General features: G+C 50.3%; 3 protein-coding genes across 5 annotated transcripts; 1 reads left to right on the top strand and 2 right to left on the bottom strand.

Annotated features, from left to right (window-relative positions):
• Positions 1 to 4417: 4417 nt before the first annotated feature.
• On the bottom strand, positions 4418 to 6873 carry LOC103972224 (uncharacterized). 2 transcript variants are annotated; one of them, XM_009386486.3, is made up of 5 exons: positions 6783 to 6873; positions 6431 to 6684; positions 5453 to 5528; positions 5138 to 5264; positions 4418 to 4842 (listed from the first exon to the last, which is right to left on the bottom strand). In XM_009386486.3, exons 2-5 carry the CDS (start codon positions 6545 to 6547, stop codon positions 4662 to 4664), a joined length of 501 nt encoding a protein of 166 aa, XP_009384761.2. In that variant the 5' UTR covers positions 6548 to 6684; positions 6783 to 6873; the 3' UTR covers positions 4418 to 4661. The 2 variants fall into 2 exon arrangements, with proteins under 2 accessions (XP_009384761.2, XP_009384762.2); XM_009386487.3 differs by having other exon boundaries at positions 6431 to 6705; positions 6783 to 6866.
• A 694-nt stretch (positions 6874 to 7567) lies between these two features.
• Positions 7568 to 10181, bottom strand: LOC135597691 (root phototropism protein 2-like). Of its 2 annotated transcripts, none has more exons than XM_065091023.1 (5): positions 10025 to 10181; positions 9872 to 9941; positions 9420 to 9814; positions 8380 to 9105; positions 7568 to 8270 (listed from the first exon to the last, which is right to left on the bottom strand). In XM_065091023.1, exons 3-5 carry the CDS (start codon positions 9804 to 9806, stop codon positions 7770 to 7772), a joined length of 1614 nt encoding a protein of 537 aa, XP_064947095.1. In that variant the 5' UTR covers positions 9807 to 9814; positions 9872 to 9941; positions 10025 to 10181; the 3' UTR covers positions 7568 to 7769. The 2 variants fall into 2 exon arrangements, with proteins under 2 accessions (XP_064947095.1, XP_064947094.1); XM_065091022.1 differs by having other exon boundaries at positions 9420 to 9800.
• Positions 10182 to 12149: 1968 nt separating this feature from the next.
• Positions 12150 to 13094, top strand: LOC103974470 (uncharacterized). The gene has a single exon (XM_065088542.1). It carries the CDS (start codon positions 12150 to 12152, stop codon positions 13092 to 13094), a length of 945 nt encoding a protein of 314 aa, XP_064944614.1.
• The last annotated feature ends 8642 nt before the right edge of the window (positions 13095 to 21736 follow it).

Here is a 21736-nt window from a genome sequence, read left to right as displayed (position 1 = left end):
TATAAGCTCCTTCCAGTGATGTCCACTAACCACCCAGACATCAACTAACGTATGTGAACGTATACGGTCTGTACGTACGTTCAAGCACCGTTACGTGTCCGGCAGCGACGTTCTATCATTTCGACGTGGGTGCCAATGTCTATTTCTAGCCGCCGCGGGACCCACGCCACATAATATATGTAGATTATACGATGCCAGGTTAGCACATACGTTATACGCATGGCATATGTGCCCATTACACATATTATGTGGATTGGTCGTACGAGTTATTACGCGGCTAACGAAGACGCGGTCAGACTCACGCGTGTCACGCCGGAATGAATTACACGAAAGCAAAGGTCGGGTGAGGTCTTTGTCAATGCGCAGCGTTTGGTCAACGCAAAGACAAATCGAGAACTGAAGTCGGCCACATCCACCGGCCTCTATTTATCTCCTTTACTAAAAGGAACTTCGCGACGTCTTTGTGGACAAAGGAAAATAACCATACTATTAATCTCACAAAAAAAAGGGGAAACAGACAGATATATATTTAGTGTTGTGAATATACTACGTATGGTCCTCATCGATTGGGTGGACCAAAATACCCTATTCTCGTAGTCGATGATACCGAGTAAATTTGATGTTTTGACTATCTCTACCTATAAAAGATTTATTTAATAGATTATTGCAATAATTTAAGAATTAAAAATTAGTAATATTATTTTTTTCATCGAGATGTGATAATTGTTATTAATATTTGAAATCCTTTAATACTCAAATTAGTTTTAATTCGATATAAAATAATATTATAAGTAGAGAAAACATGCTTATATTTATGTTGTATTTGAAGAGACTCTTTTTATAATGTTATAAAGAGAGCGTTGGATGCCTCAATCCATTAGTTACTGTGCACTTCTTCCGAAGTAGATACTTCTAGACAGAGGAAAAAAGAGAGTCAAATATTAATAAAATAATCAAAATATTTCTAAACATAAAAACATCATTAAAATAAAATAAAATCACATACTTTTTATAGTATAGATTCCTAACTCTTAGTACTCATCAAAATCCTATCTAAAATTTAAAATCCGACTATTAACCTATTCATCTAACTTAGGTAAACGACCTCGTATAGTTAATTGCTCTTAGTATTATAGTCTTTACACTTTAAAAAATTATATTGATATTCTTATAATGATAAAAGTAAAACATCTAGGTCCGTTTATCCTATCAACTTCAATTTTACTAACAAAAATATGAAAACAAAGGGTAAAAAGATAATTTTAACGTTTCAATTAGTGGTGACAAAGATAGTGACGGACGACTATACCACTAGGGGCCACAGGATAGTTATTGTAGATAACGAGAACAGTGGTGAGAGATAAGAGTCGCTTACATTTGTATCAATCTTGACACAATTATTGACTGACCCTTTCATCACTTTATATCTATATCATCATTAACCAATTGTCAATCGACGAAAGGGTTACGAGATAACTACATTAGAGTCCACGCAGATGTAGAGATTCCCTTACCTCTTATCATTGTTCTCTTCATCCATAATAACCACATATACTCTTTAGCGGTTTCACCATCTCCTACTATCAATTGTAATTTTAAAATTATTATTATTTATTTATTATTTTTATATTTTTGTTTATAAAATCGATGACGTTAAGATAAATGGATATAGATATTTTACTTTTGTAATTATAAGAATGTTAATATAATTTTTCGAAATATAATGATGGAAATATTAATGATAGCTAACTACGTGATTTAGAGAACGACAAAAGTTTAAGCTTTGATACCCCCACATCGTGTTCGTGATTGCATGCAAGCAGTATTCTTCCGAGATCATGAATTCCTCCGCAAATGAGTTCTGTCAAACTCGTAAGCTATAGTTAATGTTCAAAGATGACGAGCGACCGAAGAAAACAGTATTGCCAAGCCAAATAATACTAATCAAAGTTATCACTAATTGTCTTCATCAACGAGTACAGTGCTCCTTCCTATGTCACACGATTCAGAATCGGCATGCTAAAAAGGAGTTCAACGTCAGAGAAAGAGAAATGCGAAAGATCTGTCGTTTTGGATGGTTGCGCACAAGAACACCAACCGAAGGACAAGGATATATAACAACATGACGAGATGCAGCATTGATTATTACTTGGCGGGTAAGTTTCTCCTGTGGTTCTCTCTCGCTCGGAAAGGGAGAGGAAGGGGGCTTGTGGACATGTCCTCTCTTCGTTCAGACACGGTTGACTATACATTTGCAGTGACGACTGCTGACCGTCCCTTTCGGTCCTCGTCAACGGATATGCACAAAAGGCTCAAGTGTATAAAGTCATCTTCGTAGAATGTTCGATTACATCGTGTATAGGTAGGTAATAATGGAAGTCCAATCTGACGGATGTGTTAGTGTTGCCAAGTATCGTGGAGTCTTTATTAATGTATATGCCATATTACTTGGCGAACAAAGGTTGTTTGTAGTTTTAGGAATTCAAATACGAAAATAATCATGAAGGCAAGATTGGGAATTTTGATTCTACAAGTATCCTTCCTATATTCTATAATTTTTAGGAAGAACATTTTAATGCTTCTAGTTTTTTCTTAGATAGATTATGAGAAATTTTCTTTTAGAATATATCGAAGGTTGTATAAGAGATTTGAAGCCTAGATTTAGATTAATCCCAAAACATAAGTAATGGGTGCATAAATATATATATATATATATACATATACTCTATGACAGTCAATCCTGACACGTTCCATGGGTCAAACCATAGAATCCATGTGTTGAATGGTCAGACTAAAACGACCATCCAACAAATGAATGGATCCAAATGAGCAATTGATTTTATATTCCTAAGAGATTTGGACATTGCATCTCAAATTAACTATGACAAATCATGATTAACTATATTAAACTTAATATAATGATTATCATAAGTCTAACCTGACAACAGATATCACATAGTTTGTCTGGTTCGATAAAACTTTCATCGTAAAATCGTTACGAGTCGAACGACTTACAAAACCTAAGTCGCGATGTACTCGATACGACTCTTCTATTGCTCAAGTTTATCTAAAGTATAGAGTTTTGGTCTCGATATAATGAAAGATCAAGTTTTTAAATATTTCTGAAAAGAAATATTTACTTGTTCTGTGTGCCTACGGTTGCTGCTCTGAGAGCTAATGAATGAATGAATGACGTGGAAGGAGATGACGTCATTCATTTCGGTGTCTAAAGAATGGATGACACAGTCAATGGAGATGACGTTGACGTCAGCCGGCATGGTATGCATACAGTGTTGCAACCATCGTCCGTGATGACACAGTGGCCATCATTGACCGTCCTAGTCACACAAAATGTTTTCTCAAAAGCTTTATCGGTGAGATGCCGACGTAAAGTAAGGTCAGACGAAACGAAATTATCATGAAAGAGGGTGTCTAGCTAGCCGTGATGTTATGGTTATCGATAGAATTTCGTGGTAATCCGATCGACAATCGAGCCATATAAATGTCATGTCAAAATAATACTTCAAAAAATATTTTCTTTATATCCTCAAGTGATAATTGGAGGAGCATTATACAAATATTTTCCTTGATTAACTTGTTTTAAAAATCAAGATCAATTATCTATCCTTATCGATATTAATTTTTAAGCCGTAGGGACTACTCTTGTCTATGAAAATTTTTATTTTTATATAAATCGATCGATCGTTCGTGAAACGAGTGACTAAGCATAAAATCGATCATTCGTTCGTGAAATGAGCGACTAAGCATAAAATCGATCATTCATTCGTGAAACGAGCGACTAAGTTCACATAAACTCTCAAGTGAGCATTCGATCCTTCGTTCGAACATTTTTCTTTCGATTACACAAATTTTTTCGAGGTATATTGATTTATAATATCAATTTTAGAATCATATGGAACTAAAACTAAATCAATTACAAGTGATTCTATTTCTGAATGCGAATCGAAATAGTCTATTTTAATGTTCCAAGATATCACTAAATTATCGGAAGGAACATATTCATTATTTATAAGATTTTTTTTTATCGACTCGAAACTAAATTAGAACAATCAATTCTGATTTTGATTTTCAAAAAAAAAAAAATCAAACCATCAAAACCCGACTCTAACTTGATTTAAAACCATTAAACCGAACAATCGATTCTGATTTTGATTTTCAAAATAAAATAAAAAAAATCAAACCATCAAAACCCAACTCTAACTTGATTTAAAACGATTGGAACCGTGATCGGACTAGCAGCTCATGCAACCAAGACATGATATGCCACACCGATCCAAGTAACCACGAATTCATCGATGGCCTTCGTTCACCTTATCTCCCGTTGTGCTCGTATGATGCACTGCATATATATCATTACAAAAAACAATGAGAGAAATTTGATCCATAAGGCAAAAGATGAAGTAAAGATCCCCGTATATGTTACCTTTGGTAGGTCCAATTTGAAAGGTAATCCCATCACGGACACACAAGTGTGACGAGTGATTTCAGTATCCAACACAAGTGTAAGAGACAACACAGGACTCCTGATTCAGTCCAATTCGGGCAGAATAAGCAGTCCATCACCATCTTTCAAAGACAAGCAGTGTTACGGACATCAAAATACATCAAAGAAATTGTCCCTTCAACTGATCGATAGTGTGCTAGTAAGCAGGACAAGAATCTGAATCGCTATCGGAATACAGCTCAATAGGCCTATTTCTGTTCAGATTTGCTTCGAGTGGTGGGAGGCCATCCTCACTATCAGAACCCGTTTCTTCTTTGCATTGTGATTTCGACTCTTGGTGGCTATCGTCAGGTGTTGCGGTTCTGAATATAGCAGGCCTGCATCGATGAAAGAAACACACCAGTAGTAATATGGCTAGATGATGCACAGATCAGACAATGCAACATGGCAACCAAACAATGCATATAAACCAGAAATTTGTATTGGTCGATGGATTTTATACTGCATATAAACAAGCATAGAGTTGCTTGTTTTAGTTCTTTAAAAATCAAGTACAAAGGTTAAAGATACTAGATAAACACCCTACGGTTTTCTGTCTTTATTATATAAATGTTTACAGAACCAATGCATGAAAGCAAATTATGCAAACTCATGAATCATCAAGCAACTCACCAGTCCAAAGATTTTTCAAGTGCTCGAACTTGGTCATGGAAGAGAACTTGTGAAACCATACATGCTATCTTGCTACCTGACTCGAGGGCTTTCTCCCTTCCACTTTCATCTACCACAACGAAACTTCCTGGATGGTGGAAGCAATCCAATGTCACATATGGAGGCAATTCCACGTCCTTGACTAATGTTGACTAATATATGATATATAAGATAACAATAACACACTGCACATACAGCAGATTTTCCTTGTACTTTTGTATGTCCATGTCAGAAATTAAAAAAAAGACCCTTGATACATTCTCTTAAGCTACATACCTGTTTTAATCCAAAAGCTCTTCTGAAATTTGGCTGGAAATAAAGCGAGAGATTTAACACCTTTGGCATCCATGACCTAACAAAAGAGAAGACAGCGAAACGATTATAAGTTACTGGAGGTGAAGAAGCATCAGGTTAGTTAATATAAAAGAAACTCAAACTTGAATTTCCAACTTCAAAGAACAACCTACGTCTCAAACTGTAATCTACTTCAGCATATGGTTGTTGACAGGCTTGATACACACAGAGACTTTGCGAAGTATCACATTCAATTTTCATGTATTTTTTCAGGCATTTACAGAATACCAAGCAGGGCAAGAAGTGGATGTTAGTCTAAATTTTCAAATGTTAGAACTTAATGGACTATACTATAATCAAAGTTCTCTTTAATCCATCCTACATCATTTACTAACCAAAATACAACATCAATCAAGATTCTATGGGCTGGACTGATTGTTGCCTATATAAAGATGAGATAGATAAAATAACAATGACGCAAGAGTTACGCTACAATACAGCCAATGTCACAACCATATGCATCATAGCTTGAAGCAAATATATCATGCGATGGCAACAAGAATCGACAAACAACACAAAAACAATGCAAAGAGGTGGTTTCAAACCGGTAATCTTCAAACATCAGAAAAACTGGCCGCACTTGAAGAAGCCATTTATCAAGTAAACCCCTTTGGTGACACTAAAGAATCAGAACAACGACTGAAGAGTAAGGCACATGTAAAAGTCACCAATAATAATCTTGTGCTTCCTGGCAATCAAAGGATGCATTCAAAGATACTGCATTTATTGTAGTAATCCATCCATGTCAAGCATACCGCAAAATTCAATAAGAGATGCAACAAAAAGGAATCATTATCACATCAAGCAAAGGGGATTTTCTAATTTACTGTAACCTGTAGAAAACATGGGTGAAACTGTTAAGTATCAAGATTCATGCATCGATGTGCGCCATCACCCGACCTCGATAACGTTGGAGCCGCGAAGAGACACAACTTTCATGATGCCCTGGCCTTCTCGGAGCGAAATTCCGTCCTCCTTCGACGCCCTCCTAATATTCTTTCTACCTGCCGCTTTCATGGTGCCGGCCCTTCCCCTCCGATACACGCAGCTCCGCCTTCCCTCCCTATAAAATCAGCAGCGGACTCTGGGAAACCGCACAGCTTCTCGTGCGAGATGAAGATGGCAATCGATGGATGTCGCAAACACAGAGATTACTGCAGTAACGAAAGCAAAATCTGACAAAGATCACGAATAAATAGGTAACCAAAAAAACATTCTCATCAATCGCGAGCACAAGAAGCAGGAGAGCAACCGCTTCCCGATCTGACAGCAGTTGAGCGGAGCGGTGGTCGGGCCGTCGCCGGACCTGCGTAACCCTAGAATGAGTAGAATTCCCGGGCCCGAGTACGATGGACGCCGCTATTTAACGTCCCCAAGTTTCTGGTTGGTCAAACAGTTGGGTCCCACGACACCTGTATTTTCTGGGGATCTACTTGGGTATGATTCAATTATTCCCATAATAATTTTCTTATATATTGTGAATTATATCCGTCGAACGAAAAAATTATGCATATAAAATTATAGTTGATTTTGAGCTGTCATATATTTATATTAGATGATAAAATAAGCAATAAGTACCCAAAATTAGTAATAAATTAATAATATTTTGCATTGTTAAAAATAAGCAATAAGTACATGTTTAATATATATTTACATTTCAAATAATATTATACTTGATTCAATTGAATTCAAATAAATCTAAATATTCTATTGATTAATACAATTTAAAAATTAAATCAACTCCAATTTGGTTGAAGAACGATGAAATCAATCACTTTGTGGAGAAATATTAATATTTTGTAATATAAAATTTTATTAATAAATTAAAAAATAAATAAATATATTATATAATAAAATCATAAATTGATTGGAGAATTGGAGAGTTAAAAGATATGCTAGGTTCCTTCATAAGAAAATAAATATTTCAGATATCTTATTTACGTGTGATATATCTATCCAAAATAAAACATCGAAAGCATATTTTTTTTATATGCGATATGTTAACTCACACAAAAACATTCAAAAATATCTGACTCATGTCAAAATATCCTATTTATATATGATTTGTATATCCAATATTTTGGACACAAACTAACGAATTCCCCATCACTTATGATCATATTGTGTCAAGAAGAATTCTTTTACACAAACAACAAGCAGATACACACACACAAAATATATATATATATATATATATATATATATATAAAGGAAGTATCACAATGGATATCTCTGGTCTTTAAGATATCGAGAACCTCCTCCTCCTGGGCTTGGTCACATCCACCACAACACCGTCGTCCATGTTGGAAGTATCCTTTGATCCCTGCTTGAAAGGATTAAGCTTCCCCAGCGTCCGGGAAACCGAGGAGAAGAACATGGCCTTCTTGCTTCTGGCCTTGACTCCGCTCCCCTCTCCTCCCCCTCCTCCTCGATGCAACTCCGACACATACATCTTCATCCGCTTCAGCTCCGATCGCAGGGCCTCGTTCTCCCTGATCAACGAGACGTCGTTATTCAGCCCGTGGTCTGGTCCCAGCGTTGCACCCGGTGCCCCAGCCGCTGCCTCATCCTCCATTCCGCTCCTTTGCTTTAGTTGGTCGTAGTACAGAGCATGGAGGACAATTTGCAAGGGAAGCCGCTTGTTCTGCGAAGCATGGAGCCGGGCCTCGTACGACAGCTTCAACGGGTCTATCACACTGGACGCCTTCTCCCTCTCGAGCTCGTCCAGCCCCGGGTGCGCCTGCGGTATATACCCAATTCAAGACCGATGGTAGTTAGCTTGTGTTCCATGACTGAAAAGACTTCCTTGAGAGGAAGAAACATTCCTACACATGTAGGGTAATTTGGACCTTGAGATAGATGTCGACGGCGCGGTAGAGGTCGTCATCGAAGCGGCGAGCTGACTTGGGGAGAGCTCCCGCGATCCCCGTGAACTTGGACACTGAGAGTTCCTCATCTGACGCGATCTTCCCAACAAAGCTGTCGACGGTACGCGCCACCTTCTGAACCGCCGCGGAGCAGCCGGCGGCGCCACTATCTCCTTTGTAGACCGCTCCGCCCCCGCCGCCAGCCTCCCTCTCCGCGAAGCCGGCCACAATACGCCGCGCGGTTTCTAGATCCACGACACGCTCGCCGGAATAGTCTAGAGTGATGGTGAGGAGGTCGGCGACTGTCGCCTGGTCGAGGCAGGCGGAGGCCCGCCGCTCTAGCTCCCGCCGGCATCCCTCGGAGGCTTCGAGGAAGATGGCGGCCCGGAGAAGGTAGAAGATGAAGCCGACAGGAAGTGGGGCGTCGCAGTCGGGAAGGAGGATGGAAACAACGGACTCCAGAAGGCTGCGCTCCCGAGTCCTGTCGTTTCCGCCGGCTGGGGCGCTGGCGCCGGAGGAAGGGTGGAGGAGGTGGGGTAGGAAATTCTCAGCGTAGACGACAACGGCAGCAGCGAGGGATTTGGGGTCGGCGCCGCGGGATTTCATGGCGATGAGGATCATCTGGAGGGAGGTCGGGGAAAGAACGGCGAGCTCGCCGGCCCACCAGTTCAGTGGGGAACGCGTTGGGCGGTTCGACTCGTTGCACGCCTACAATTAAATTAATGCAAAAGGGTGGAGGTAAAAGTAATTATATTGCTAGATTTCGAGGGTGATATAACACCATGCTAAATCAACGAGCATAAGTTAGACGACGAACTCGTTATTAATATTATTGTGGGATTTGCTTGTATTTTATTGAATTATTAGTTGTAATCTCTTGAGAAAAACAGCATATATATATATATATATATATATATATATATATATATATATATATATATATATATATATATATATATATATATATATATATATTGCTGCCGGTAATTAATTAAACAGCATGAATAATTATCGTTAGGAACCTTCAAGCTGATGGCATCAACGGAGCGCTGCACGACGCGGAGCGACTCGGCCATCGGGAGGAGGGGGCCCTCGCACGACCGGAGCAACGCCACCGCCCCTGGGAGTGTCTTCACCGCCGCTTGGTTGATGAACTCCTCCGTCCTCGCCGCCAGGTTGCCACGGCAGTACTCTTCGGTCATCTGCAAGTACTCCGCCGCGCACCGCAGCGCCGCCACGTTGCGCACGGAGATCTCGAAGTTGACACCGTAGCAGAACTTGGCCACCCTCTCGAACACCTCTGCTCCGATCGACAGATCCGAGAGATCTATGCAGCTAAGGTTGGCGCTCTCCGACTCCATCACTTTCCTCGTGATGTACCCGCTCTTGGACGCCAGCACGAACTGCATAACAAGGTCTACGAATTATTAGATAGAAGAAGATCATTCATATGTGTGGGGGAAGACTCGCGTACCTTATGGAGCTGAAAAGTAGCGTCTCCGACCTGGACGACGATGTCGCTTGGGATATCTTGTGAAAAATCCCTGGAATATAGGAGAAATTAGGAATAGTTTACAGACAGAGAGCCATGGAGTGCTGCGCGTGAGTCAGAGAGAAGAGAGAGTACCATTGGCTGGTTGTTTCCATGGCAGCAGAGAGACGAGAACTGAGAGCGGAAGAGGCCATGCCAAGCATAGAGCTCATCTACTCCCCGGCGAATAAGTACGAGCAGTACTGTTTTGCTTGGATATATAGCTGACTTGGAGACTTCTTAGCCACGTCTTGGTGTGATGACGGATAGATGCCTACGATCCAAACCTTTGCCTTTTGCTTAGCCAGTAGAACTGCGTATTTCACTCTAATCTCTTGCTTATAGTTATGTAATTAACTATTCTCAATACAAATTGGGGGAAGATTAGGTGCGGTATCAAATCATGATATAATAAAATATTGTTTGAAATCAAGGAAAAATCCCTCGGAATATGGACAACCATAGCTTCACGTATAAATGGGACAGCCAATGTTCCACGTGATGCCGACGGGTCGAGCAGCGTGTAACCATGGCCACCAACAAAACACATGCATATCCTGGTCAGCATCGTGCCACGTTGCCTATCCTGGTCGATCCAATTCGCTCCGGATTCAACGCCGTCCCATGGTATCCGGAGGCATATAATTATTTTCCATTCGAAATCGTGACGTTACGTTTTATGTTGAGATAGACATAATTTAATAGGATTCAACGTTGCTCATAAAGAATCGATTTTGATAGATTTGATTATATTTTTAGTATATCATGGTCCTCGATTAATCATGATTTAAAATTTAATTAATATATGTATTGATAGGGGTAAAAACAGACCTGACGTAACACGACGGATTTGACATAACGTACCACGACATCTGTCAACCATGGGTGACACGACGCCCCAGGAAACGAGCATTAACACCTGCGCCCTGTGCACCCTCGCTCGCCGTGCCTGGATAACCCCGCGACCGGTCCAACCAGAAGAAGGCACCAACCGAGGAAGCAAGCAATAATGCCGACTTGATGTGCGCCAACGTCACCGACCCTCGGCCAACGAACCTCAGCATTTGACTCCATGTGCCCGACCGAGGCAAAGGGGCGCATCGACCAAGGCGTGCCCATACCTTGCGGTAGCCGTGTTCACCACGCAACCCCAGTGCCCTGTAAACTGCCACATCATGTAACATCTGACTCATCTACAAATACCCCGGAGTCCTAGACGAAGAGGTAAGAAAAACTACTCAACCAAAGGCCCTCTCTGTTTCACGGACTGGGTCCAAAAAAACCCCTCTCCGAGGAAATAACTTGATCGTCGGAGGGGTCGGGCCGAACCACTGCCCTGGCCTGTGTGCAGGTATTCGATCGAAGCAGACCCGGCGTCGAGGACCTCGCCGGCCCAATTCCCCGCGATCGGCCACCACCAGATCTCGAGGGGAAGCGCGCCTAATCCCAGCCATTCGGACCCCAGAACCAGCCGAGCAGACCCTCAGGTCTCGGCTAAAAAAGTTACTTACCGTAACAAATTGGCGCTAGAAGGAGGGTCGTCCGAATGTCAAGCGGTCAGCAAACCCACCTCGGCGAACCCTCAACCGTCGAGCTTCCCACTCTGCGGGAATACCCCCCGCATAATGAACCCCATGACGAACGCCCCTCGACGGTGGCTGAACGTTACTGGCAATTATTCAATGACCCAGGCTTGTCACCTCCCGACGGCGCCCCCGTCGCCCCGTCACCAGTGCCGCCCGAGGCCTTTCACGACCTCGCCCAACAAGTCCGAGCTCTCACCAGCATGGTGCAGACCATCATCCCAAGTGTCTCCCAGCGGGCCCCATCGCACGCGGCCCGTCCTTCGCAGCAACAGGGAACCCACAACCGGATTCACTCACCGCTTCCCGAGCCCCTCACATCGCCTCAAAACCCGGTGCCCCATCCTAGAAGTCGAGAGACGGAAAGCACCGCGGGCCTTCCCGAGCCCGAAGCCCCATCCGCCGACTCGACCAATGCCTTGCGAGCCCAGTTGCGCCTCGTCAGTCAGCGACTCGACGAAGTACAACAAGAGGTGCGTATGTCAAAGGGAGAATTCAGGGCGGACACACGGCAAGGATCCCCGTTCATCCCCGAGATCTAAGATCAGACCATTACCCCGCACTTCCGCCTTCCCTCGCTAGATACGTATGACGGCGCCGCTGACCCGGCTGACCATGTGGCCGCCTTCCGTGCCCAGATGGCGCTATATGGGACTTCAGACGCCTTGATGTGCAGGGCGTTCCCGACAACACTGCGAGGGCCGGCTCGCGCGTGGTACGGCAGCCTGAAAGCCGGGACTATCGCCTCCTTCGACCAACTCGCCCGAGACTTCGAGCTCAGCTTCCTGGCCTACGCTCGGCCAAAGCCGTCCGTGGCATTGCTCTTAGGGCTCCGCCAAAAGGAGGACGAGCCTCTATCCCATTTTGTAAACCGTTATACGACCCAAATTCGGGGACCAGCAGACGCTCACCCTTCTCTGTTGATGCAGGCATTCATGACAGGCCTGCGTCCTTCCAGGTTCTTATGGTCTCTCCTAGAGCGACCCCCCGCCGCGGTCCCCGAGATGCTCCAGCGCGCCAGCCAGTTCATCGCCGCGGAGGCATGGATGTCCGGGAAGCAAGAGGAGCGCAAAAAATTCAAGTCGGAGCCGCCCCGGCAGCAGCAGCCCGCCGCATTCCGACGTAAGCTGGACAGGTCCGACCTGGGGCCTCCCCTCCCCGCCTTAAGTTCATCCCGGACGGAAATATTTCTCCATGAGAAGAGTAAGGGGCTACTTAAGAATCCTCACCCGATGAAGAACCCGAGAGAGCTCGCGGACCGCTCAAAATATTATCGTTTCCACCGGCAGCACGGACACGACACCGAACAGTGCCGTGAACTAAAGAGACAAATTGAAGAGCTCATTCAAAGAGGGCATCTCGGCCAGTACCTCCGGCTAGACGAACAGCTCTCACCACGCCCCGAAGGCCCCGTCGAGCGTCACATCGATGTGATAGCCGGCGGTCAGGGGGGAGCTCCGCGTCGGGAAGAAAGGCGTACGCCCGGGCCGCCTCGGACGAAGCCCTCGGACACAGGACCGAGCCCAAGATCACCTTCCCGACCGGAATATCCGAGCAAACTAAGCACGACGACGCTCTCGTAATATCGGCCAGGATAGCCAACGCACAGGTACGAAGGATCATGGTCGACATTGGGAGCTCAGCCGACATACTTTATTTCGACGCCTTCCAGAAGCTCGGCCTGGCTAGAGAGAGCATGAAGCCGATGTGCTCAACGCTCACCGGGTTCACTGGAGATTCGATATCACCACGGGGAGCTATCACCCTGCCCCTAACCTTAGGGGTCCCGCCAAAGTGGAAGATGATAATGACCACGTTTCTGGTGGTCGACCTTCCCACCGCCTACAACGCCATACTCGGTCAGCCGACCCTTAACAAGGTTAGGGTCGTTGTCTCGACCTACTACCAAACCATCAAGTTCCCGACTCACGCTGGAGTCGGGGAAGTTATGGGAAGCCCCCGAGAGTCCAGACGGTGCTACCTGACCTCCGTTTCATTGCACAAGAAGGCCAGGATCGAGCCACCACTGGAAGACCTCCGGGAGACGAAAAAGCCAACCCCTCACCCCGAGCCAAGGGGGTCCACGATCGACGTACCGCTGCAAGGAGCTCGCCCGGACCAGATGGTCAGGATCGGTTCGGAACTACCCGAGCGAGAGCAGAAGCAACTCATCGCTCTCCTACGGGAGAACGCTGACATCTTCGTCTGGTCTCCATCTGACATGGCGGGTGTCGATCCAAGGATCGCACAGCACCACCTCAGCATCCCACCTGACGCCCGCCCGGTGAAATAGAAGCCCAGGCGGCAGGCCCCCGAACGGCAATGCGCCATACGAGAAGAGGTGGGTCGACTTTTAGCGGCAGGCTTCATAGAAGAAGCCAAATACCCTCAATGGCTATCCAATGTAGTGCTCGTGAAAAAACATAATGGAAGCTGGAGGATGTGCGTCGACTACACCAGTCTCAACAATGCATGCCCGAAAGATTGCTACCCCCTCCCCAGGATTGACCAGCTGGTTGACGCAACAGCCGAACACGCACACCTCTCTTTTATGGACGCCTATTCGGGATACAACCAGATCAGGATGGCACCCGAAGACGAAAAGCACACGACCTTCCTCATCGACCAAGGCATGTACTTCTATAAGGTCATGTCGTTCGGGCTGAAGAACGCCGGGGCCACATATCAGAGAACTGTGAACAAGATGTTCGCCCATCAGATCGGGAGGAACATGGAAGTTTACGTGGACGACATGATTGTGAAAAGCTGAGAGGCGGGAGCCCACCTTGCCGACTTGACTGAGGCGTTTGCCACAATGCGCAAGTTCGGTATGCGACTTAACCCCACAAAATGCGTCTTCAGCGTGACCTCCAGGAAATTCCTCGGGTTCATCATTCACGAAAGAGGAATTGACGCCAACCCGGAGAAGGTTCAGACCATCGTCGATATGCAATCACCCCGGACGATCAAAGACCTGCAACGACTTAATGGAAGGCTTGTCGCCCTCTCTCGCTTCCTAGCCCGGTTGGGCGATCGCTGCCTCCCCCTCTTCAGAGCGCTCAAGGACCCAAAAAGCTTCCAATGGACGACGGAGTGCAAGGAGGCCTTCAAACAAATAAAGCAGTGCCTAGCCAGCCTCCCTCGACTCGCCTTTGTTTCTCCCGGGGAGAAGCTGGGTCTCTACCTGGCGGCTTCCCCACACGCAGTCAGTTCTGTCCTGATCAAAGAAAGCTCCGGCGAACAACTTCTGATCTACTACGTCAATCATGTCCTGAGCGGACCCGAGGGGCGTTACCCGGCAATAGAAAAGCTTGTGCTCGCCCTGGTGCTGTCGGCTAGGAAGTTGCGCCCCTACTTCCAGGCCCACCCCGTGGAGGTCATCACCGACCAGCCTCTTCGACAGGTTTTGTCTAAATTTGATGTTGCAGGGCAGCTCCTCAAGTGGGCGGTGGAGCTCGACGAACATGATATAAGATACGTACCCAGGACCGCCATCAAGGCCCAGGCGATGGCCGATTTCATCGCAGAGTTAACCCAGACGGAAGACAGGGACCTCGAGCAACCTCCCAAGGCCTGACTCCTACACATGGACGGCTCGGCCGGCTCGAAGGGTGCTGGCATGGGACTGGTGCTGCTCGCCCCCGACGGACGCTCATTCGAACGCTCCCTCCGCTTCATGTTCAAAGCCACTAACAACGAGGCGGAGTACGAGGCGCTCCTGGCAGGGCTCAGATTGGCCCTCGAAATGCAAGTAGCCACGATACACGTCCTCACTGACTCGCAGCTTGTGGCCGAGCAGCTCAGCAGTGGATACAAAGCTCGGGATCCGACCATGGCGAAATACCTAGCACAGGTAAGGGACTTGACTGCCAAGTTTCCATATTTCAAGCTATCTAATGTCCCGAGGGGGGAGAACGCGCGAGCCGACGCGCTAGCTAAGTTGGTGTCACAGCCGACCCCCGGAGTATGGCCGGAGGTTGAGGAGCTTCCTGCCCGTGCCATCGAAATAGCCGTTACGGCCTCTAGCAGCACGCCGATCACATGGGTACAAGAGCTATTGCGCTTCAAGCGAGATGGGACTCTCCCCAACGACGAAATTGCGGCCCGGCGCATGCATCGTACACACGCATGGTACACCGAGGAGAGTGGGCGGCTTTATAGGCGGTTCACCTGTCCCCTCCTACGATGCTTGGAGCCCGACGAAGCCCAGACGGTCTTGGCCGAGATCCATGAAGGGATCTGCGGAGAGCACATCGGCGGGCGAACCTTGGCACACAAAATACTACGCCGGGGTTACTACTGACCGACAATGTGCCGGGATGCAAAGGCTTACGCACGGCGATGCGGGTCATGCCAAGAACATGCCCGCACACCCCGATAGCCTGCAGTCCCGCTCAACCCCATCGACGCCGCATGGCCCTTCGCCCAGTGGGGTTTGGACCTACTCGGACCTTTCACACCGGCTTCGGGGCAACGGAAGTACATCATCGTGGGAGTGGACTATTTCACAAAGTGGGTCGAGGCCGAGCCGCTGGCGACGATCACAGAACATCAAATGGAGAAATTCGTGTGGAAAAACATAATAACTCGGTTCGGGTTGCCCAAAGTCATCATTACGGATAACGGGCCTCAGTTCGCTGGTAGAAGGTTTCGGGAGTTCTGTGCCGCCCATGGCATCCAGCTGAGGTTCAGCGCGGTAGCCCACCCTCAGACGAACGGGCTGGCGGAGGTCACCAATCGGTCAATCTTGGACGGGCTCAGGAGGAGAGTCTCTGCAGCCCGATCGGCCTGGACGGACGAACTCCCCAGCGTCCTATGGTCCCTACGCACCACTCCCAAGGCTGCGACGGGAGAGTCCCCGTACAGCCTGACGTTTGGAACCGAAGCTGTCTTGCCCCCCGAGGTGGTAATTGCCACCCTCCGGACAAGGAGCTACAATGAGGAAATCTCCAACGAGGGACTTCGCGCCAGCCTCGACGTACTCGAGGAGCGACGCGCCAACGGACACCTAAAAGCCCTCTCGTACCAAAGGGTCGTCGCAAGGACCTACAACAGAAAGGTAGGACCCCGACCGATTGAATTAGGAGACCTGGTCCTGAGGAGGACTGAGGTCAGCAACCCGACCAGGGCGAGGGGGAAGCTGGCCCCCAAATGGGAGGGGCCTTATCGGGTTGTCGGGATAGTCCAACCAGGTACGTACCAGCTCGCAACGGTAAACGACTCAACTTTGCCGAGAGCATGGAATGCACAGAACCTTAAGAAATTTTTCGTTTGAAAGAAGAGTCCCTTCGTCTAGTAGGAGGGGTTCCCTCAGGATTCGGAGGAAGCGCTCGGGCGGGGAAAGCTCTCCCTTGTTCGTCGTCGGAATAGGATGAAAAAGACAAGCAAACAAGAGAAATGACAGTTTTCCTTTATTTAAAAACATACTTACAGGACTCAGCCCCGACTTACAAAAACTTACTAACACCCTAGAAAAAAGAAAATACAAGACCCGACCATCACGATGAAGCGTCCAGACTGTCGTCAAAAGGGACGTCCTCGAGCATGTCAACCTCCAGGTCCTCTGGGTAGGAAGTAAAGGGATTTTCTTCCACCTCGAGGCCGGGATGCCGAACACGGAAGCGGGACGTGGCGACCCGGTATCCGTATTCGAAGGACACCCGCCCCGTCCGCGTAAGGCCGAGCTCGAACCCCTCGGACTTTTTGTACGCCTCGAGGAGCTCCTTCTCCTTGTCGGGTCGGAGACAGACCTCCTCTGCCAGCGCTTCCGAGGCTGCTTTCACCTCGGCCTTAGCTTCCTCCAGCTTCTTGTTGAGGGTACCCGCCTCCGTCCTCAGTAAGCGGAGCTCAGTCCGCTCCACCGTTATTGTCTTCTGGAGCTCCTCGTTGGACTTCTGCGAAGCCTCGAGCTCCGATCTCAAGCGGGCCGCCTCCTCCTCGGACCCCGCCGCATGCCTCTCGGCAGCCGCCACAGCCTCTGGACCAGCCCCGGATCGGACCTCCTCGACGACCCGGCGGAGCTCGGCGTTACGACTGATGAGCTCCCCGACGACCCGGCCCGCGTCGCGCACCCTGTCCATCAAGGCTGTTGCGTAGTGAAAGCCCTGTAGAAATAGAACGAATCAGCATAGGACAAACGACCCCAAACGAAAAGAGAGGTGGAGCACTTACCCAGGTCAAGGATTTGGCCGACCTGCTGAGCAAGGCCCCCGAAGGCAAGGTATACAAATCCCGAGCCATGTCGCGATGTAGTGCGCCTCGTAGGAATGCCGCGGAAGCGTCCCCTCCGGCCCACACCTTGTCGCCTCGGGACAGATCCCCCCAGCGGGCTACCAAAGGGTCACTGGGCTCCCCGGGTGAGATCTCGCCCACCAAATGCGTCAGGAATGGCTCCTCGTTCCCGGTCGGTAGGCGGCACAGGTCACGAACGGAGGGAGGGCGCGGGACTTTCCCAGCTGCCCGTCGACTAGGGCCGGCGTCCCCCCGACGAGGGCCCGCCTCAGCCCCCTTCGGAGGCCCCCGCTTTGCCTTCTTCTGAGGGCGTTCGGGCTCGATCTCTAGTGGAGCTTCCTTCGTCCCCAGCCGTAAATCGGCGGGCGACATAGGAAGGGAAGCTGGCGACGCGAGAAGGGAAGCTTGCGACGCATTCCCCCCAAGGAGTGACCTGAGCTTCACCATTTCTGCAAAAGACAAGAGAAATGTTAATATCAAAGTATAAACCGTGCGGACACCCGAGCCAAGCGTTACTAACGTACCCAGTGGCAGCGGGCTGAGACCCGCTTCTACCAACCACTGCTCGGTCATACTCCGAAGAGCCTGGGAGCCGGGAAGAATCTCCCGCAGCCTCCCCAGATCATAGCGCTCTGATTCGCTCAAACTCGGGACGGTGTTGTCGATCATCCTCGCGGACCAACGGACCCCGAAACCCCAGTCCTTCGCGCAACTAACGAAGAAGAACCTCCCCTTCCACCCTTTATTACTGGAAGGAGCCCCTTCGACTCGAAAGCCCGTTCGGGCAGATAGAAAGTAGCCCCCCGAGCCCTTAGAAAGGCGATAGCAAGAGAGGAATAGGTTGAGGGTGGGGGCGATGTTGGCATGGAAGCATTCCCCCAGGAATACCACTAGGTAGCGCCAGGAATTTGGCGCCACCTGAGACGGCGAAATTCGCCAGAAAGAGATATAGGCTACAATAAGGCGGTGAAGGGGAAAGCGCAAACCCGCCTCCAGGGCATCTAGGGTCAGCGCAAAACCCTTCGGGACCGGGTCGTAAGCCCGCTGTCCCGGTTCCGGAGCACTAAGGATATAGTCCTCCGGGATACCGTAACGCTCTCGGAGCCCCGCCAGTAACGACCCACTCATGGTGGAGTCATTGTCATGCGGCCACATCTGGGCCTCCAAAGCCCGCGCTGCTTCCCCGTCGGAGGATTCCGTGGGAGGCGATGGAGGACGCTCCTTTCCAGCTGCGCAGGAAGGGGGAGGAGAGGGAGAAGAAGGGGGCGATATCTTGACTGACCTTGGCGGAAGACGCTACGAGGAAGAAGATGACGCAAGAGGCGAAGGAATAGAATGAGGGGGGGGGGGGGGGGGGGGGGGGGGGGGGGGGGAGATAGCAAGGCCCGGAACAGGAAACTCAATGACAAAGAATGGGAGTGAAGCGGGGTATTCGCTATTTAAAGAAGACATCCCGCCCGAACCAGCACCTCTTCACCTTCCAAAGATGAGCGCTAGCCCACCAGCACACGCGCGTAGCCATCACGCTGCATCGGAAATGAAAAAAGGCGTCCAGCCTTCATAAAAACCTGACGCAAGGATTCCTCCGAAGCGGCAGCGGGCTGACGCCTCGATCTCCATGTCCGGAAACGTGCGACATAAGCAACCAACTCCACCACAGAAAAGAAGCGTCCGGTCCCTGCGATCGTCGAACGGACAACGGGGAAAAATGGCACAAGGAGCTCTTCGGCTTTACGCCACTCGAGGCACGCCTGCGCGGCCAAACCGCCTGCGTCGTGCTCCTCGGCTCTTCGGCTTTACGCCACCCGAGGCACGCCTGCGCGGCCAGTCCGCCTGCGTCGTGCTCCTCGGCTCTTCGGCTTTACGCCACCCGAGGCACGCCTGCACGACCAGACCGCCTGCGTCGTGCTCCTCAGCTCTTCAGCTTTACGCCACCCGAGGCACGCCTGCGCGGCCAGTTCGCCTGCATCGTGCTCCTCGGCTCTTCGGCTTTACGCCACCCGAGGCACGCCTGCGCGGCCAGTTCGCTTGCGTCGTGCACCTCGGCCTTTCGGCTTTACGCCACCCGAGGCACGCCTACGCGGCCAGCCCGCCTGCGTCGTGCTACTCGGCTCTTTGGCTTTACGCCACCCGAGGCATGCCTGCGCGGCCAGTCCGCCTGCGTCGTGCTCCTCGGCTCTTCGGCTTTACGCCACCTGAGGCACGCCTGCGCGGCCAGTCCGCCTGCGTCGTGCACTTCGGCCCTTCGGCTTTACACCACTCGAGGCACGCCTGCGCGGCCAGCCCGCCTGCGTCGTGCTCCTCGGCTCTTCGGCTTTACGCCACCCGAGGCACGCCTACGCGGCCAGACCGCCTGTGTCGTGCTCCTCGGCTCTTCGGCTTTACGCCACCCGAGGCACGCCTGCGCGGCCAGTCCGTCGGCGTCGTGCTTCTCGACTCTTCGGCTTTACGCCACCCGAGGCACGCCTGCGCGGCCAGACTGTCTGTGTCGTGCTCCTCGGCTCTTCGGCTTTACGCCACCCGAGGCACGCCTGCGCGACCAGTCCGCTTGCGTCGTGCTCCTCGGCTCTTCGGCTTTACGCCACCCGAGGCACGCCTGCGCGGCCAGTCCGCCTGCGTCGTGCACCTCAGCCCTTTGGCTTTACGCCACCCGAGGCACGCCTGTGCGGCCAGCCCGCCTGCGTCATGCTCCTCGGCTCTTCGGCTTTACGCCACCCGAGGCACGCCTGCGTGGCCAGTCCGCCTGTGTCGTGCTCCTCGGCTCTTCGGCTTTACGCCACCCTAGGCATGCCTGCGCGGTCGGTCCGCATGCGTCGTGCACCTCGGCCCTTCGGCTTTACGCCACCCGAGGCACGCCTGCGCGGCCAGCCCGCCTGCGTCGTGCTCCTCAGTTCTCGGCTTTACGCCACCCGAGGCACGCCTGCGCGGCCAGTCCGCCTGCGTCGTGCTCCTTGGCTCTTTGGCTTTACGCCACCCGAGGCACGCCTGCGCGGCCAGACCACCTGCGTCGTGCTCCTCGGCTCTTCGGCTTTACGCCACCCGAGGCACGCCTGCGCGGCCAGACCGCCTGCGTCGTGCTCCTCGGCTCTTCGGCTTTACGCCACCCAAGGTACACCTGCGCGGCCAGTCCGCCTGCGTCGTGCTTCTCGGCTCTTCGGCTTTACGCCACCCGAGGCATGCCTGCGCGGCCAGACCGCCTGCGTCGTGCTCCTCGACTCTTCGGCTTTACGCCACCCGAGGCATTCCTGCGCGGCCAGACCGCCTGCGTCGTGCTCCTCGACTCTTCGGCTTTACGCCACCCGAGGCACGCCTGCGTCGTGCTCCTCGGCTCTTCGGCTTTACGCCACACGAGGCACGCCTGCGCGGCCAGTCCGCCTGCGTCGTGCTCCTCGGCTCTTCGGCTTTACGCCACCCGAGGCACGCCTGCGCGGCCAGCCCACCTGCGTCGTGCTCCTCGGCCTTCGGCTTTACGCCACCCGAGGCACGCCTGCGCGGCCAGGCCGCCTGCGTCGTGCTCCTTGGCTCTTCGGCTTTACGCCACCCGAGGCATGCCTGCGTGGCCAGTCTGCCTGCGTCGTGCTCCTCGTCTCTTCGGATATACGCCACCCGAGGCACGCCTACGCGGCCAGCCCGCTTGCGTCGTGCCCCTCGGCTCTTCGGCTGTACGCCACCCGAGGCACGCCTGCGCGGCTAGCCCGCCTGCATCGTGCTCCTCGGCCCTTCGGCTTTACGCCACCCGAGGCACGCCTGCGCGGCCAGTTCGCCTGCGTCGTGCTCCTCGTCTCTTCGGCTTTACGCCACCCGAGGCACGCCTGCGTGGCCAGTCCGCCTGCATCGTGCTCCTCGTCTCTTCGGATATACGCCACCCGAGGCACGCCTGCGCGGCCAGCCCACCTGCGTCGTGTCCCTCGGCTCTTCGGCTATACGTCACCCGAGGCATGCCTGCGTGGCCAGCCCGCCTGCGTCATGCCCCTCGGCCTCTTGCTCCCGAGGC

Source organism: Musa acuminata, chromosome BXJ1-11, assembly GCF_036884655.1.
Source record: "Musa acuminata AAA Group cultivar baxijiao chromosome BXJ1-11, Cavendish_Baxijiao_AAA, whole genome shotgun sequence".
NCBI classification, from domain to species: domain Eukaryota; kingdom Viridiplantae; phylum Streptophyta; class Magnoliopsida; order Zingiberales; family Musaceae; genus Musa; species Musa acuminata.
Note: the sequence above shows the minus strand (reverse complement) of the source record. Positions and strands in the feature narration are given on the sequence as shown.